The 18,810-nt window shown below is 50.7% G+C and overlaps 2 protein-coding genes across 2 annotated transcripts in view; one reads left to right on the plus strand and one right to left on the minus strand.

Annotated features, from left to right (window-relative positions):
• Nucleotides 1–1,512: 1,512 nt before the first annotated feature.
• On the minus strand, nt 1,513–6,554 carry DEFB108B (defensin beta 108B). The gene is made up of 2 exons (XM_032328972.1): nt 6,281–6,554; nt 1,513–1,777 (listed from the first exon to the last, which is right to left on the minus strand). Exons 1-2 carry the CDS (start codon nt 6,456–6,458, stop codon nt 1,617–1,619), a joined length of 339 nt encoding a protein of 112 aa, XP_032184863.1. The 5' UTR covers nt 6,459–6,554; the 3' UTR covers nt 1,513–1,616.
• A 7,851-nt stretch (nt 6,555–14,405) lies between these two features.
• LOC116581747 (zinc finger protein 705A-like) overlaps nt 14,406–18,810 on the plus strand; it is a 30,604-nt gene continuing 26,199 nt past the window's right edge. The window contains exon 1 of the mRNA XM_032328963.1: nt 14,406–14,655. The gene's annotated coding sequence lies outside the window, so the exon portion shown is untranslated. The remainder of the gene's footprint in view (nt 14,656–18,810) is intronic.

Raw genomic sequence — 18,810 nt, forward strand, 5'->3', positions numbered from 1 at the left:
TTTTTTTTTCTTATTTCACTTAGTATAACATCATCAACATCCATCCATAGTGTCGTAAATGGCAGGATTCCCTTAGTTTTGTGACTGAATAATATTCATGCGCGTGCATGTGTGTGTGTGTGTGTGTGTGTGCGCGCGCATATATCACATTTTCTTCATCCATCCATCCCTGGAACCTGTTTCCATCTCACCTCACATGGCAAAGGACATTGGGGTGGAAGGTGGAAATGAGGAGGCTAATCCACTGATCTGAAAATAGGAGGGGATCTTGACTTAACCAGCGGGGCCCAATGTAATGACAAAGCTCCGACAAGAATGGAAGAGGGCGGAGGCGGAAAGTAAGTTTTGAGGGTTAGGATGTGAGAAGGACCAAGCCTGTTGCTGGCTTTAGAGGTGGGCAAAGAAGCCTGGTTGCCCATGTCGTATGGGGTCGCCTACCGCTGCTGTCCCAGCCACGGGGAGAGGGAGCCATAGAGCTTCCAGAAGGGAGTTCAGCCCTGCAGACACCTTCATTTTGACCCGTTGAGATCCACATCATTGGGTCTTTGGTTAACTTCAGACCTACAGAGCTGTCAGATAATGAGTTGTAGCCCACTAAGTCTGCAGCAGTTCGTTAGGGCAGGCCTAGGAGGCAATGCTGTGTTTTACAGGATGGAAGGAAGAGCCAAGTGGTCGTGCCCAGTGAAAGGTGGCCAAATGAGAAATTCCATGGACCTTAGCCAGGAAGACAAGGACAGGCCAGAGCCCTGCCTTGGGAAAGCATGTAGAAGGATTGTCTTGGATCTGCTGGGTATTGCTCTGCCCGTGATTCAGATTTCATTGAGGGCTGACTGATGTGGGGGAATCTTACTGTACAAGTTTCCTGTATGTTGCCCCTTTGTCAGGGAGGGAGACCCACTAGGCTGCATAGTATGAGGTAGCACGTTTTCCCAGTGGAAGGGGGAACAGTGTCCTCAGATGAAGTGTTGGGGGAGCTCGTCCACACCTGATAGAAAGATGGGAACCAAACAGTAATGGGCTGAAAATGAACAATATGAATTTCTATATTTTTATATTTTTTAAAGGTTTTATTTAGGGGTGCCTGGGTGGCTCAGTCAGTTAAGCCTCTGCCTTCGGCTCAGGTCATGATCCCAGGGTCCTGGGATCCAGTCCTGCACTGGGCTCCCTGCTCAGCGGGACACCTGCTTCTCCCTCTCCCACTCTCCCTGCTGTGTTCCGGCTCTCGTTACCTCTCGCTGTCAGATAAATCAACAGAATCTTTTTTTAAGAAGGGGGGGTTATTTATTTGTTTGATAGAAAGAGAGAGAGAGCATGACTAGGGAGTGGCAGGCAGAGGGAGAAGCAGGCTCCCCAATGGGCAGGGAGCCTAATGCGGGACTCGATCCCAGGACCCTGGGATGATGCTCTGAGCTGAAGGCAGACGCTTAATGACTGAGCCACCCGGGCACCTCCAATATGAATTTTTAAAATAGGTCTTATGTTTGCTAGTTTTGCTTTATTATTTATTTTGGACTCAAAATAATCCCTGGGAGAAAAAAGAAATAAGAGACCTAGAGAGAGTGCACAAAATAGAGAATAAAACATCTGTAGAAACTCAGAGCTTCAAAAAGAGTTCATCATTCCTTGGGTGTGGTCGGCTCGATGACGGGCTCGTTCCCCATGGGCAGGCAGCACGACTGGCCGTTTAAACATCTCCCCGCCTGGTGTTCGGATTCAATGCAAAATTCCTGGCAGGAGCCATTTGGACGCTCACAGACCTCCTTGAATCTGCCCCCGGCTGCACAGGAGAGAGGGTTATTGTAGCTATTTAAGTCTCCCTGATATTTTATGGAATTACCTGCTATGAGGAGTGTCTGGAAACAATCTTGGGTGGATTGTTGTTGTTATTTCTTAAACCAGGGCTTAAAAAATCTGCTTTCACTCAAAGTTTGGATTTGGGGCATTCTTGAAAAGCAGGCGCTATTGGCTGCATCTGAGGAATGAGAACCTAGCCCTGGGCCACCCCGTCTCCTCAGAAGGTCTGTGGGGCGTGCGCGGATGCCAGTCTTTCCTCCTCCCCATGTCCCGTCACTGCTCCGAGACCATCAGCAGAGCAGCAGTCTTGTGCCGCTGATCTTGTTAGAGGAGGATCTGTGCACGCGCATCTTTCAAAAGTAGGACCTAGAACATGGATCTGGAAGGAGCAGATACTGCAGGGAAATGTCAGTGAGGGTGTTTTCCCGGGGCGGGGGGACAGCATGCCCACATCCCTAGTGGTAGAGTGTGTCCCTGTGGGGTCACAAATACACTTGTTAAAAACATCGAATAGTATTGGACTTGTGTTCTCTTACTGTTGTGGGGCTGAGCCACACAGTGAGGTGCTTGGGCTCAGAAGGGGGCCCCTCTGAGCCCTCTAGTCGTCTCCATAACAAAGGGCGCCTTTTCCAGGACAACTTCTTAAGCTCTTGGCTGATGTTAAGAGAGGCGCCCACACAGGCCACTTGTAGGTGTCTGTCCCGTGAAACACAAAGGAGTCTTTGAAGAGCTCAGATCAGTAAAGGGCATTTATATACACTCAGTAAATCCCTGTGGAAGGAATTGAGCTGAAATTCAAATGTATTCGGTTGAGTTTAACTCCTGAGTGTTCACAAGGCAGTGAGCTAATTAATGGATGGGAAGATCAACATTGGGTTTTTACTGAAAATGTGAACTGGGAAATAATTGTAAGAGTATGTTTTTTTTTTTTTAATTTGGGGTTTTTAAAAAAGATTTTATATTATTTATTTACTTAGAGATCACGTGTGAGTGTGGTGAGTGTGCGCGTGAGTGGCGGGCGGGGCAGGGGCAGAGGGAGAGAGGAAATCTCTAGCAGACTCTGTACTGAGTGCAGAGCCCAGTGTGGGGCTTGAGCCCACGACCCTGAGATCATGACCTGAGCTGAAATCAAGAGTCAGACGCTCAACTGACTCAGCCATCCAGGCGCCCAGTTTTCTGTTTTAAATCCGTCATCATACTAAGTGCTGAGCACTATGTAGAAACGAGCTGCAGTCTGAGCTTTTCATTCCCTAGACTGTGCCTCTCTCCCTTTTACCTATAACTCGGCTGCTGTCCGTAGACAGGCCCCATTTCCCGTGGGCTGAAACCGGCCCCTTGCCACTGGGATCCGGGAGGGGAGGAGGATATTGCAGCAGGCGAAGCGGTGACAGGAGCTATCTCGTGAGATGAATCCGTCATTCCTGGACTTCTTCCATTCCCTGATGGGTGGTGTCCCCTGAGGAGGAGTCCTTTGGGCACAGGAATCACAGCCTGTCCCCACCTGTCCTCACCGGAACCCGGCCGAAGGCTTGGCGTCCCGTGGGTATCAGTGAGGGGGTCACGGGTCAGAGCCGCTGCCCCTCCTGGAACACACTGGCGTGGAAGCTGGTTGTTCCCATGTCTTGGCGCTACATGTGTGATCATGTGGAGGTTGACCCCTGAGCATTACATTTCTCAGTCGCAAGGAGCTTTGTAAAAGATGATGTGCTGTCACTCGTGTAAGGATCCACGTCCCATTAAGGGCATTTTTCTTACTTGTTTTACTCTTTGCTAGTGAATCGTGTATCGCACAATGTGGTATCAAGCTCTTTGCTTCAGAGACAGAAGCTAGAGTCACAGAGAACACAAGAGAGGATCTGGTCTCACGAGTTTTCTCACAGATGAGGAAATGACGCCCAGGGAAAGGGAGCAACTTGTCCAAGCTCACCTAATGCTGGTGGGGGGGTGGCTGGCCAGACGTAAAACTTCTGTGGCCTCAGCCCCATCGTACTCCCCCTCTTGCTCCCACTCTGAATCCCCCTCTCCTCTCCCGCTTCCAAAAGAAAAGCTTCACTCCCGGGCAAATGACACCTGAGGGCAGCAGGGGAGACCCCCCCCCCCCCTCCGCGCAGACCTGTCCCGTAGCTCCTGCCTCCCAGCACGGGTGGCAGAAATGTCTTTGCCTCCACTTTTCTCACCATCACACTACTCGCCTTTCTTTTGGTTCAGTGACAGTGAAAACAGCAGCAACCCAGAATGAATTCGTTTTCAAAGTTCGAAGGACTCGGGTGAAAGCTGTGAGACTGGGTGAACGGGATTCATCTCTGGAGCAGGGACTTTCTTCCATCCGGCTGCGTGGTTGGGGAGGATGACCGCTTGGTATGCACCCATCAGACGCCTCCAGCAAAGCCACATGGACACTTACCTGAGAGTTGACATCACCAGCTTCGTGTGCTCCTGAGTTCATGTCAAGGGATTTGGCATCACTTTTGCCTTCTAGAGTCAGAGAAGGGAAGCAGCACGACGGACCCCAAGCGGGGAGGTGAGGGTTGCGCCCTAAGGGACAGAGGGCTCATTCCTCCAGTGAGGGGGAGACACTCGCTTTTCAGGGCCTGGATTTTTCCTCTCCAAAGCACGAGAACTAGACTAGATCATCAAGACCTTTTTGAATCTTATCAATGACCGTGAACGATTCTATAGTGTCTGTACCAGTCACAGCTTCGGTGCTCATTGTGACATGGATAAATGTTCTTTTGCTTTGTTTAAAAAAAAAAAACACTTCTGCATCTGTTTAAAAAATACTTAGGCTTCCCTTTAAGCAAGAGAAAGCATTTTTCAGTTAATTCATCATGTGGTCCACGAGGCTCTTAGGTATTAGCTCTTCCCAGCCCCAGGGGTATAGTTCCTGACTGTTGTTCACCCAGAACTCTCATGAGGGTGGGTCAGTGGGTAGACTACCCACATGCGCACACACACAGAATATTCCCAGAGGAAAGATCCAGATGAGGACAGACAGCCTCCGGCCCTCTCAGTACTGAATGCTTCCATGACTTGCCTTCTGCAGCCGGCCTCCAGTCAGACATTCCTAGGCTCACAGCCTGCAGCACCAAACCTATGTTGCTTTGGGTTTTTGTCTTTCTTTTCGTCATGTCTAGTCCTCACTTGGGAAATTTCTCCTACTTCCGTGCCAGGGCACTTTTTCCGGGCTTGGTGGCCCTCCCCTGGGCATTAAGCCACCAAACTTCTCAGGAGTCAGGCGCCATCTTAGCTTCCTTATATATCTGCTTCTTAGAAGGGGCTTGACTCTGGCCCTAACAGGTATCTGATCACCTGATACTGGTTTCCCACTGGTTTCCACATTGGAAACTCTCCCCCTCCTTCCTCCAGACTAGCTCTCCTGAAGCCAAGTTGCATTTGCCTTATAAGTTGCGCCTTCCCCTCAAGCCTGGAGGGTCCCAGCCCGTTAGCAGTAGGCGATCCTTTAAGACGCAGAGCTAGCTAGAAAAGTGGGGGCTCACCAGGAATAGGCATTCCTCCCATTATGTTTTCTGGCGGAAATTTTGGGGAGCATCTTTTGGTGAATGACGTAAAGCATAACCGTCAGCAGTCCCTTCAGCTGTAACAGGACAGTCCACCTCCACACACCTATGCCCGTCTTCCTGTCCCTTCCTCTTCCCTGAGGCCCGGAATTCTCAGGAACTGGGAGAGGAAGACATTCCATTCGATGTAGAGCAGGAAGTTGCTTCTTACTCCCTGAATCTAATGCCCGAGTTCTAGGAAATGGAATGACACATTTGGGGTGTCCAGTGCTTTCCTCGGGCGAAAGTGAGGAGGGCCCCCCATTACATGTCTGTGCAGGCCCCCTGACACCTGTGCGACCCATGCCTGCAGGCTGAGTGAAGGGGGACACACTCCCCTGCTGTGTCATTTCTGATGCCTGTGGCTAAGTTCTGCGGCCGAAGACTGAACGTTAAAAAGGAGAAGAAAAACCAGGGGTTGGGGTGGAGCCTGGAGGGCCAGAGTCAAGCGCGGGAGACCAGCGGTACAGAGGAGCAAAGGGTTGGACGCCTCTTAGCCTGGAGAAGGCCGTTCAAGGAGACCCCCTTGCCCATCCCTCTGCCGGCCCCGGCTTTGTGGCTTTTATGGTTCCTGACTTTGGCTGCAAGTAAGCGGAGGGCTTTGGAAACCAAGGTTTCCTAGAAGAACGCCCCATTGGGGGGTCCTCCAGATCTAGAAGCTGCAGCTGAACCTGCCTAATTCAGATCCACTTCAGTGCTGGAGCAAAGAGGGCTTCGAGGACTTGAGACACCCCTGACTTCACGTCAGCTGACTGAGAGCTGCTGGGGGCGCCAGGAGGCAGCGGGCCGCAGGTCCCGGCCGCCGGGCCCCGGATTTCCTCGGAGACCCCCGCTCGGGGGCAGGTGGCGGCGATTTTGCTCCTACGACTGGCGGCCCCCTAAGGCTCAGGCACTGGGCTGGCAGCAAGGCTTCCGCGAAGTCCCTTTACCTGGCAGCACTCGGCTCACGAGGAAGAGCGCGGCGACGAGGAGGGCCGCGAGCCGCCCGGCCGGCGGGAGGAGGCTCGGCCGCATTTCCGAGAGGCCGCGAGCGCTTCCGTCCGCGGCTGTCTGGGGCGGCGGCGTGTGTCTGTCTGTCTGGGCGAGAAGCGCCCTTCCGCACCTCATTAGCCACACTGGTGGGCGGAGGGGCGCGGTGCACGCGCGGGGGCCGTCGTGGGAAACCGGGCATCCTTGTCTTGTCGGACGCTCCGTTCCTGAGGAGGCGGCGGCCGCGTTCTGCCCGGGAGAGCTGGTCGCGTGGGAACGGGAGCTGCAGTCGCGCTGGCCGCAGATCAAAGACCCGAGCAGCCCGTCCGGGGTCAGTCACCGTGAGGAGCCGGTCCGCCGGGCCCGTGACCGACTGCAACCGGAGAGCCCGGCTCCGCGGGGGTGAACTCGCTCCCGGTCCGAGCGCCCTCAGGGCTGCGCTCCGCCGCCGCTGTCCGCCCGCGAGCGCCCTGCCCAGAGCGCCCCCTACCGGCCCCGCGCGGGTGCGCTCGTCCTCCGCCGGGACCGCGCCTCGCTGCTCCAGCCGGCGCCGCGCGGGCACTTCCTGTCCAGCCGTCCCCGAGCGGGCGAACAGGCAGAGCCGTGAAATGCCACGGACCGCGGGGGCACGAGGTCTGGGTTTAGGCGCCGCGTCTCCGGATCAGCGCTGGACTCGAGGCGGGGACCCCGGCAGGAGGACGGTCGTCCTTGGATGTCACCGGCGCCTACAGCGATGCGCTCTGTGGAAGCCAGACCGGGGGCTCTTAGTCACCGTCGCGCGTGAAGCCAACGTGGGGGGGGGCTTGCTCGTGCCGCCGCTCAGACCCACTCCCAGCGTTTTCCGTCTGGTGGCAAAGGTCGGCTTTAACCAGTTGCCCCAGTGATTATTCTGAAACGTCTTCTGGAATTCTCACCGGCAGGATCCGCGCAGATCGTCCCTCAGGTTCTTGCTAGTTCGAATGGCAGAGAAGCCGCCGTTCTCTCGTCTCAGTGCGCGTCTCGCTTCGGCGCGTGACTGACCGCGACGTGCGTGCGCCCGCGTGTGTGCGGTGCGGCGGGGCGAAGCACGATCTCAGTCCGCGCAAAACGAAATGCCGGTTTATAACAACACGCAGAAGCCGGCCTGGGGGCTGCTGGATTGGCAGGGCGGCGGTTTGGAGGAAGGCGGCCGCAGGGGCCGGGGCCAGACGGGGCTCCGGACCGGGACAGCCTGAGGGGACAGCGGGGAGGGCGAGCAGTGCGCGAACTTCGGCCCCCACGGTGACGTGTGTGGAGAGACGCGTGCAGGAGGCGCCGGCGTTTCCCCCCGAGTGCCCGCGCGACGGGCGACGCCGGGCAGAGCTCTGGAATAGCGAGTGGGCTGGAGGCCAGCCGCCCGCCGGGCTCTTCCCGAGCTCCCCGCCAGCCTCCGCGCCCTGTCCGGCCTCCCTCCGGACCGGGGGCGCCGGTGCGCGCCAGCAGCGGGGGCTGCCCGGACCGCGGGGCCCGAGTTCTCAGGGGTCGTGAGAGGGGTCAGAGCTGCGGGCCGGAGGGACAGGGACCCTCACCGTGGGTGGAACGAGCTTAGTTCGCCAAAGACACTGGCGTCAGCGGAGGCGCGTGCATGGTGAGGGAGGGAGGCCGCGGGTGAGGGAGCCGTCGGGAGAGCAGGTCCTGCCCGCGCGGTAGGCCCGGCGCACGTCCCAGGCGCCTGGCTTTCCTGGGCAGCGCCGGCGTCTCTGCGACGGGCCCGGAAGCCCAGGACACTTCCAGAGGCTCCGGCCGCTTTGTAAGCCAGCCCTGTGCATGTCGTTCGGAGATACGGGTCCTGGGGTCCTGACGGAAAATTCTGGGAGGGCTCAGATGAGTGGGAAACTCTGTCCAGGCTTCTGGTCAGGAGCCCTTCCTCGGCCCCCAGGTTGACCTGGAACATACTCTCTCCACCAAAACTCCTGAAACTGGTTAAGTTTCCTGAAAGGTTTAAGTTTCTCTGTAGACCGGGACCTTAGAGAAAGCCTCCCTGTCCACCCTCCACCTCTGGGAACGTCTATAAGAACCTCTGAGGGCCCAGAATCACATGCTGGTCTACAGGTGAAAGCAGGTCATCTCGCCCTTTCAGAGCCAGTACAGTTCGGGGGCCGAGGAACCATCCTGATTGCACGGACGGTGTAAGCAGCATCTGGGACCCTCCTGAGACTTGAGGGACTTTTCTTTTCTTTTCTTTTTAAACATTCTATTCATTTATTTGACAGAGATCACAAGTAGCAGAGAGGCAGGCAGAGAGAGAGAGGAGGAAGCAGACACCCTGCCAAGCAGAGAGCCCAATGTGGGACTCAATCCCAGGACGCTGAGATCATGACCTGAGCTGAAGGCAGAGGCTTAACCCACTGAACCACCCAGGCGCCCTTGGGGGACTTTTCTAAATTACCGGAGGGAGGCCAGAACCACTGGTCCCTGGTTGGAATGGGGAGGAGGGTGTTCTGAGCCCACCAGAGCTTCCTCAAAATGTTCTAGGCCAGTTTGCATTCTGGAAGCTGCCATTCCTGACGAAAGAAGCACATGGAGGGCGTCCTGTGATGCCGGAGTTTCTGGGAATGGTCTGTGTTTCCATAAATGTACAACAAAGGCTTTAGCTGTTCTGAAAGGTACTGGGGTGGGGAGGACAGGCCACCAGAGCAATGACTGAATTTTCTGAATTTTCCAAGGACCATTCTTCTATACAAAGCTGTCCAATTTTCCCAGCACCATCTATTGAAGAGAATGTCTTTTTTCCACTGGATATTTTTTCCTGCTTTTTCAAAGATTATTTGACCATAGAATTGAGGGTCCATATCTGGGCTCTCTGCTCTATTCTACTGGTCTATGTGTCTGTTTTTGTGCTAGTACCATGCTGTCTTGGTGGTCACAGCTTTGTAGTAAAGCTTGAAGTCCGGCAATGTGACACCCCCAGTTTTGTTTTTCTTTTTCAACATTTCCTTAGCAACTCTGCGTCTTTTCTGGTGCCATACAAGTTTTAAGATTGTTTGTTTCAGCTCTTTGAAAAATTCCAGTGGTATTTTGATCGGGATGGTGTTGAAAGCATAGGTTGCTCTGGGTAGTACAGACATTTTAAAAATGTTTATTCTTCCGATCCATGAATGTGGGATGTTTCTTCCATCTTTTTGTGTCTTCTTCATTTCTTTCATAAGTGTTCTGTGGTTTCTAGATCCTTTACCTCTTTGGTTAGGTTATTCCAAGGTATCTTATGGTTTTTGGTGCTATTGTAAATGGAATCAATTCCCTAATTTCTCTTTCTTCTGTCTCAGTGTTAGTGTATAAGAAAGGAACTAATTTCTGTACATTGATTTTGTATCCTGCCACATTACTGAATTGCTATGTGAGTTCTAGTAGTTTGGTGGAGTCTTTTGGATCATGCCATCTGCCGAGAGAAAGTTTGACTTCTTCTTTGCCAATAATTCTTTTATTGTCTGTTTGCTGATGCTCAGACTTCTATACTATATCCAACAGTAGGGACAAGAGTACTATGAGAAACAACATCAAAACTAACGATGTACTGTTTGGTGACTAACATAACGTAACAATAATTTTAAAAAGCTGAAATTTAAACTTAAAAAAAAATTTCCAAGGTCCTGGAGGAAACACGGCTGCCCATGTCACTCCACACCCCTGCTGGCGAGGAAACAAGAAGATCACTGCTTGGACAGACAGACCCAGGCCCTGTATGTCCTGACCACGAGGGGCCTGGAAAGAGCAGCCGGCAGAAGGGCAAGAAGGCAGAAAGGGCTGAGGTAGTGCTGGTTCTGAAAGTTCCATGGGGACAGTCTTCTGCAGGCAGTGGTGGACAGCCGTGGCCCGGAGCCCTGCCTTCTTGCCGGAGGAGGTCCTGCCCAACCAGCCACTGGCCCAGTCAGGGAAAGCAGCAGTGAGTGCCCTGTGGTGGCCAGGACCAGAGTGCTTCAACCTCTTCTCCATATTCTCCTCCTTTGGACGCCCTTGCACAGGTCTCTGTGTTCCCCACGCCCCCAGGACCCCCACCCTTGTCCTCTGTGGCTCGCGTTCGCAATCACAGCCTGCAGGACACAGTGCGGTCTCCGACCGCAATGCAGCGTGCTACATCAGTGCCTTGACCTTTCCTCAGAGCAGTGTGTGCACTAAGCTCCTCCCCCTTAGTTGAGTGTTACTGTAATTACAAGGATCATGAGTATTTGTTATTTTGTTCATTAGCAGGATAGTTCTGCTGGTTATTCATCATTAATTCCTGTACTTAGCATTCTAGCTGGGGCTCCCAAACAGAAAGGAGTGACCAGACCCACACCACTCCCTCCAGGTTTCAGACCGAGCTGCAGCTCTACATCAGGTCTCACGTCCTGTCTTCCCTTCTGCCATCCAGTTTTCCCGAGCTCCGTTATGTTCGCCGTGTCTCCATACCATGATTTCACCAAAGCCTGCTGGAGGGCATTGTCCTCGGTACTTCCCTACTAGCAGGGGGGCAAAACCGGCTGGCACCTGGGGTTCCAGGGCTTCTAGAGAGGACTTAGAAGACTCAGAGTTTTCTTGGACTGGCAGAGAGCCCTCTCCGGGACTTGTAGTCGAGCTCCGGCCTTGCACACCTGAGGTACCTAGGAAATTTTCAGAGGTTTATGCAGTCCTACAACATAAATGCATATAGTTGTGGTTCCTAGAGCTCAAAAATGAACTTGGAAAACGTGTGGAGTCTCTGAAAGAGGGTGAAGAATTCTGCTACCAATCTGAGAGAAAGGAGCAGTTCCACTGCCCGATAGACAGTCCTGCATAAAGTTCTTGTGTTGGAGGAGCACGTGGATAAAATGGAAACCAAACAAATATGCCTCAGACCAGTGGAAACTCCTCCAGACCAATACTGGCTGAAGCTTGAATCCAGCCAGGGAAAACAGAATTCCCCCTGCCTTTCAGTGCTGTCGTGATTCACTAGTCAATATACAGAATGTGCCTGTAGAACCATTCAGGCAGGGTCGTTCCCGCTCGGGCGGCCATGCACATTGGCAAACCCCCTGCCTGGGAGAGTGTCAGGGGTAACGAGGAAGAACAAGAAGGGTCTTTTGGTGTATCCCAGTCAACAAGTGTTGACACACGAGCACGCGTGCACACGCAGTCACTCGCGGATAAAGAAACGAGGGCAGAAAGTTTGTGCACACTGGAGCCACTAGGTAGTGGAGACAACGTTCCAGACTGAATTCATATGTAGGAAGTATTTTGTGACATGGCGGGGTCTAGGCATGTGGGGAGACTGTCTTTCTGCATGTGTGCTTCTGTGTACACTGGGCTTTGGGGTGTAGGTTTCTACTGCAAGATTTCTGGAGAGGTTTGGGTCTGTTGCAAGGTCTGAGGACTTGCCACTTGTGCTGTGTGGAAAGTCAGCTGATGCTGGGCATGGGGTGTTTCCGTTTTTGCAATATGGGAGCAATATGGGAAGAACTGAGTGTGGAAGTGTTTGCATGATAAGGGGGGGGGGGTACGGGGGCTTGTTTTCTCATTTCCTGTGCTGGTATTAAGTGCTGTCAGTGTAAGTTCAGTCTTTGGCAGGTCGTCAAAGCAAGTTCAGTGGTGTGTTTTTAAGGGGCAGTTTGCTGGGCCATCTCCATAGCTTTTGGTGCATTTATTATACACTTTGTGGCTCACCGCAGGGGGGTTTGTGTGTGCAGGGTAAGTGTGTGCAGCTGGGACTGCAGGCATGTGTGCACATTGCCTGGCCTTGGTCAGATTTGGGATTTTGTATTTGGAGACAAGTTTATTTAATATGCATTCAGAAATGAGGGAGAATGTCATTGTGTTCTATACGGAGACGGTATTTAAATCCATAGATTTTTGTGGTTAGAAAGAGTGTAGGTAAATGGTGTATTCAAAAAATAGGAGCAAGAGACCCTTTAATAATAATGATTTAATAATGGTTTTTATGGATATGTAAATGAGTCAGGAATAATTTTTTCCTGTGTTCTGAGCTACATAGTATTGAGATCTTATAAAGTTTTCTTAATTGCCACTAACAAAAAAGTTACCTGCCGCCTTTCACTAAATAGCAGAGATGATTACTGAGGGTTCCCCTCTGACATACACAGCCAGCATCCCAGTCGGCGCTCGTGCTGTCATCAGGCCATCAAGTGACCATCTTCAAAGTGCATTATGATTATGTAGGGCTGTGTCAGCTCCTCAAAATGGGACTCATTCTTTAGTGAAGGCATTTTTATAAGGAATGCCTGGAAAATATTTTTTCATTATAATAATAATATAATGAAAATATAGATAGAAGTAATTATACTTCAATGCACTCGTTTTCACTCCTCAGCTTTCATGGGACCTAATTCTCAGCCAGGCAGAGAGATTCAGAGATGTGGGCAGACCGTAGTCTACTAAGACACCCTCTTATGGGCTTGGCTTTTCATAGGGAACTTCCAAACAAGGCACATCTTGTGTGTACCCACGCCGTCACTTCGGTCAACCTCCAGCCTCCCGCAGCATTCTATGTGTAAACCAGAGCACAGATTTGATGGAGAAGGTGTCTTGGAGGCGGGATAGTTCACATCGGCAGAACTGCATCACTTGACTTCTTTGTAGAGAGCGGGGGATGGAGGAGGACTGCATGGGGGAGAGGATCAGGTAGTTGGATTCCCTGACCCCAAGTCATACACAGCCCTCCTTAATCTGGGTCCAGTCCCGCTGATCTGAGACCAGTGAGTGAGCTCAGGTAAGTGATCTCTGCCCTGGTGGCCTGGAGGCACCATGGGCAGAGCTCCCCGGACTCCCTCCATGAACCCCCCGTGTTTACTGTTCCACTAAGAGAATATTATCCTTCCAGAACTTAAATCCATTGAGTCCGGGTATTTAATATTTTTTTAAAAATGTAAAAGTTGGAGAAATTTGTGTTAGGTTTTGGGAAAAACAGAAAAACCAGAGTTTTTCTTTGGGAAGCATCTTTTGAGAAATTTCTGCAGCAAGAATAGCTCGGATTGTTTTGCCACATTCCCTCTGGCATGAACCTCAGAATTTACAGTAATAGAAAAGGAGACTTTCCACTCACGTATTTCACAATTAATATTTATTAAGAGTATAAATGAGGCAACTGAAATCTGAAAATCCAGTTTTATCGTGCTTTTTTAATGTCAGAGAACAGACATTTCAATAAGATGTATATGAAAAGAGGGGCGCCTGGGTGGCTCAGTCCTTAAGCGTTTGCCTTTAGCTCGGGTCATGGCCCCGGGGTCCTGGGATGGAGCCCGCATAGGGCTCCCCGCTCAGCGGGAAGCCTGCTTCTCCTTCCACTCCCCCCCGCTTGTGTTCCCCCTCTCGGTGTGTCTCTCTGTCAAATAAATAAAATCTTAAAAAAAAAGAAAATAATGAAAAACGAATACTTGTCCACACTTGACACAAAACATTTAGAAATAGAAAAAAGCATAGATCAAAACATCTGCTTTTTCAAAATTAAAAATGCTCTTTTGAGTAACTCCGGAATAAAGATAAAAATGTGAAATGTAGTAACTCGGACAACTTGCTGGATGTCACGCACATTTGTCAAAGGTAAGGGAACTTGACGCCTTCCCCAGACGTGGGCAGTCACACCAGAGCCTCGGCCGGCCCTGCTCACTCTCCGTCCTGGGCTCGCGAAGTCCTCCTGCCGCGCCGCGAGCCGGGAGGACACGTGGAAGCCTCCTCCCGCGGCTGTCACGGTGGCGGGTCACGTTCCGCACGGGCGAGCTCGGCGTTCACACCCGTCCCACCGAAAAGAAACCGACATTTACCAGGTGGAGCTGCGGCCGTCCCTGCCCCGCACACCGCCTGCGTCTCCGAGCACAGAGGCCCCCGCGCCCGGGCCGCCCTCCGAGCCCGCGGCAGCCGCGGGCACGCACGGTTTACTCACGCCGGTCTCAACCTGCTGAGAAGGAACTAGCGCCGCACTCCACGCCGGCGCCAGGCTTCCCCTGAGAGAGCCTGACTCGATCACCTGGAGCAGAGTAGGGCACCGGCCCCTCAGTATACCCTGCACCCTCAGCGCGGAGCATAAGCGCGCCCCGCCGGCGGAAGTACGCGCGGACCGGAAACACCTTAGGGGCGGGGCGAGGCACGCGCACGCCCCGCACCACCCGCCGTTTCCGGCCCACCCGGAAGCAGATTTCCCGGATGGCAGGGCGTCTTGGCTGGAGTGAGGTTCAGCATTGCTGGTGGCAGCTCGCACGTTGATGCCCCCCGGCGTTGCGTCCTTCTCACCCGGAGCCCTGGGCCTCCCGAACCTTACAGCCCCCGCCTCCGCCCGTCTCGCCCGCTGGGAGCCCCGCCCGGTCGCGGGACGCGTGCTGCTGGTCTGGATCCGCGCCTTTTCCTCCGGGTAGGCTGGCTCGCAGGCCGTCCGCGCCGCAACTTTTCTACCTCTGTTCTTTTCACTGTCTCCCCTCCGCACCCCGCGCGTGTCGGGTCCCCACTCGCGACGTGGGTTCTCGTCCTTCGCGGCACCAGGGCGCTTCGCCCTCCTGCGGCCGAATCCTATGGACCCGGTCCTGAGCGGCCCCACCACAGTCACCACCTCCGGCCGACCCCGTGCTGGGGCGCTCACCCGCCCGTCCTCTGACACCCCTTGTTCTCTCTCTCCCATCCGCTCCCACTGGCTGTGCCACCAGAAAGTGTGCTCTCCCTGGGCAGGGGCATGTTCGTTCTGTTCCTGCGAATGTGGAGGTGGGGCAGGGGGATAAGGGGGAAACAGAGCCAAGGAGAGAGACGAGAAAAAGCGGGGGTAAAATTGAGGATAGAGAAGTGGGTGGGTTGGGCTTAGACCAAATAAGAGTGAGAGAGCGTGACCAGGGCTAGAAGCGGTGGAGTAAAAGAAGATAGTGAAAAAGGATGAGCGGAGAGGTGAGAGAGTACAGGAAGGGGGCGGGGCCTCGAGCTACAGTAGCAATGGAGGCAAAAGAAGGGTAGATCCCAAATTCGGTAGAGCTTTGTTTTTAATTTTTAACTTCTGTGTTCTTCTAAATGTACTATGTCAGATTCCTATGGCGAGATCTCAGTGGTTTTACAGTCTGTTATACTGAAAATATTCTTTGGTGCTTAGTAAGTGATTGTACACTATTTCAGTGTGGTCTTGGTAAAAATGTTGGTAATTTTTTTATGTTAACAAACTTGAGTTTAAGCAGTTAGTCTAATATTCCACATCTTCTTTCTCCCCTTAGGTAATCTTTTACTGTAGTGGGCTGTGAACTAGTTACTAGTTAAGTATGTTTGTTCCCTTTGCCCTGTTTCTGGAAATGATCAAGGCTGAGCTGAATTGTTGTGGAACTTTGTTGAAAGAGCGCCCATCTGTTCGTAATTGAGTAATTTCTCAGCTGTTTCCATTGCTGACCCCCTTTCATGTTTTCCAGTGCTACTAATTAGGTCTCCTTAATTTCATATATTTTAATAGTTTAGTAGGATGTTTTGGAAAAGAGGAATTAAATATTTGAGATTGTGAGTAAAACCATGACAGAGAAGCGGCTCTTGCTGGGGAGTATGAGATACATGATCTGAAGTTTTGGGGGTAGGGGTGTGAAAGGCGAACCCTGCCACACTATCCCATCCAGGCCATGCTATTCCCGTGAGTACAGTGCTGTTCCTCTCCACTGGCTTCTCTTACTGATCTCTTCACCTGCCTCAGTACACATGCAGGGAGTCACAAGATAGGTTGACAGGAAAGGGTCCAGACTTTTTAAACCAAGCATAGAACAAAAATCTCTCTCCACGGAGGAGGGAGGCGGAAGTGCGCTGACTGTGTGAAGGGAGCCTGGAGGGGGAATAAGGGTGGTGTTTTGGGCTTAGGGATCCAGGAATGGGAGAGAGATGAGAAGCTCAGGAGCAGGAGAAAGGGAAGCATCTGCTCTGACCTTGAGCTCTGCAGGTACTAGCAGGCCCAGGGTCTGTGTCTTCAAGGGAAAGTCAGCCCAGTGCATGTACTGCTGCCACAGAATGTGTGGGCTCACTCGGACAGGAGAGTGTTCTGAAGAAATAGGTGGAAAAATCCATCTGTTGATCTTCCTATAGGAGCTTCATGCTCCTGAATCTCCAGTGTTTGAGTGAACAGCAGAAGGCTGTCTTTGCCACAGAGCGAATTCCTCCTTGTGTGTGGCGGCGGTACAGCCAAGTGTTACGTTGACTGGAAGCCCTAAGAGTCGTCTCCATACTCAGGAGTGACTTCTTAAGACTCATCTTGCCTGAGAAAGAAACTTTTCTTGTGTCCTTTTAATTTCTTGATTTGACTTTAAAAACTGTTTAATTGATTTATCAATTTTTCCTTGTTTCATTTAATCTTTTAATCTTTCTTTTAACTTATTATCTTCTTGCTTTGTAAAATTTGAAATGTCAGTTTACTCTTTTATTTTCTCTTAGTTTGTAAACTTGAACAATTGGTTTATTCATTTTCAAGTCCTCTCTAGTAAGTATACTTAAAATTTATACATGTTTTCTTCTTGTAGAAAAAAAAAAAAGATTTATTTAAGAGGGCATGCACCCACTCCGGTTGCCAGGGTTGGGGGTGGCGGGCAGGGCAGAGGGAGAGAAACTCTCAAGCAGACTGCACTCTGAGTGCAGAGCCTGATGTCGGGCTCAATCTCATGACCCTGAAATTATGACCTGAGCTGAAACGAAGAGTCAGATGCTTAACTGAGCCACCCTGGCAGGTGCCCCTAAAGTTTATACATGTTTTCAAGATAATAACTGTGGCCTTATCTCATGGTTTGATGTTTTTCTGGAGACTCAGACGGTCTTAGGACATCCTCACTGAGTCTCCCCTATCAGCACAGACCTGTCAGCACAGGACTTTTAACATTCAGGAGGCTCATCTATGAATTAATGTCAGTAAGAATGATGTCCATGAACTAATGAGGACCCAAATAAAAACAAAACCTGGAGTGGGATGAGATAGTGTGGGATGAGGAGAAATGCTTGATGAATGGGCCCCATTTCCTGGTGGATTCAAGGACACAAGAGGGCAACAGCTGGACACAGCAGCAGACCAGAAACTTTTTAATTCAAATTTCAGATTGGAAGATACCTAACATTTAAGTGCTAAGAGGATCTATCAAGGAGGGAGTAAAGTTATTAGTTTATAAGCAATAACATAAAATTCTGATATGGCAGGAAATAACAGGACCCAAACATAAAGTTAGAGATAAAAGTCCTAACTGAGATTAAAAGTAATTCTTTTAATGGTTGAACGCACCTGCCTCTAATATTATCTACGTCATTTGTGAAGTAAGTTACCAATCATCTGGTGAATGAAAGAAGAAAGACAAATCTATGGAAACTCATCTGTCATAGCAAAAGTTTGAAATAACATTTATTTTATATGAGAGTTGGAATTAACATGCAAGACCTAATAGGATTGCCAGATATTTTTGAGAAATGACCAAAATAACCTGAGATACAGTGGGTATTTATTGTGCTCCTTACTGGAATTATTTTTTTGTAGATTTTTTTTTTTTAAGCCAGAAGATTTTATCTCTGTAGCAGTAGAAATGCCAGTTAAATGTATAATTCAGTTGTGAATGGGATACTGAATAAACTATTAACACTGTGTTGTGTGTTAACATTTCACTTCCCATTAGCCAAAAAATAAAGTATAAGGAGGGTTTCCCATTTTAGTAAATGAGCTAATAAATTTTTTAAACTTAAATTTTAGGTATTTAACCTACTGTGCTATATTGGTTTCTGGAGTAGAATTCAGTGATTCATCACTTAAATAGAATATCCAGTGCTCATAATAACCAGTGCCCTCCTTAATACCCATTACCCACTTAGCCCATCACCCACCCACCTGCCTCCATCAGCCCTGTTCTCTGTTGTTGAGTCTCACAGCTTGTTTCCCTCTGTCCTATTTTTCCTTTCTCCCTTCCCATATTTTCATCTCTTTACCTTCTTAACTTCCATATAGGAGTGAGATTTTTCTTTCTCTGGCTGACTTATTTCACTTAGCTTAATACACTCTAGTTCCACCCACCTTGTTGCAAGTGGCAAGAGTTCATTTTTTTGATGGCTTAGTATTTATACACACTACATCCACTGCGTATTTATACACACTACATCTTTATCCACTCACCAGGTGATGGACATTTGGGCTCTCTCCATAGTTTGTCTATTGTTGATAATGCTGCTATAAAACATTGGGGTACATGTCCCCCTTTGAATCTGTGTTTTTGTATCCTTTGGGTAAATACCTAGTACTGCAATTGCTGGATGGTGAGGTGGTTCTATTTTTAACTCTCTGAGGAAACTCCATGCTGATCTCCAGAGTGGCTGGCTGTACCAGTTGGCATTCCTGCCAGCAGAGCAAGAGGGCTCCCCTTTTGCCACATCACTGCCAACACCTGTTGTTTCTTGTCTTAATTTTAGCTCTTCTGAACAGGAATGGGGTGGTATCTCATTGTGGTTTTGATTTGTATTTCCCTGATGGTGAGTGATGTTGAGCATCTTTTCATGTGTCTGTTAGCCATTTTGGATATCTTCTTTTGAAAAGTGT

The sequence above is a fragment of the Mustela erminea genome, chromosome 21 (assembly GCF_009829155.1).
Source record: "Mustela erminea isolate mMusErm1 chromosome 21, mMusErm1.Pri, whole genome shotgun sequence".
NCBI lineage: Eukaryota > Metazoa > Chordata > Mammalia > Carnivora > Mustelidae > Mustela > Mustela erminea.

What these genes read in the sequence shown, in the direction of transcription:
- DEFB108B (XM_032328972.1), bottom strand. Translation starts at nt 6,458, where the DNA reads ATGAGGTGCGGAAGGGCGCTTCTCGCCCAGACAGACAGACACACGCCG. An exon ending in CGTGAGCCGAGTGCTGCCAG is followed by an intron (nt 1,778 to 6,280) that starts GTAAAGGGACTT and finishes TCTCCTGTGCAG; the next exon opens with CCGGGGGCAGATTCAAGGAG.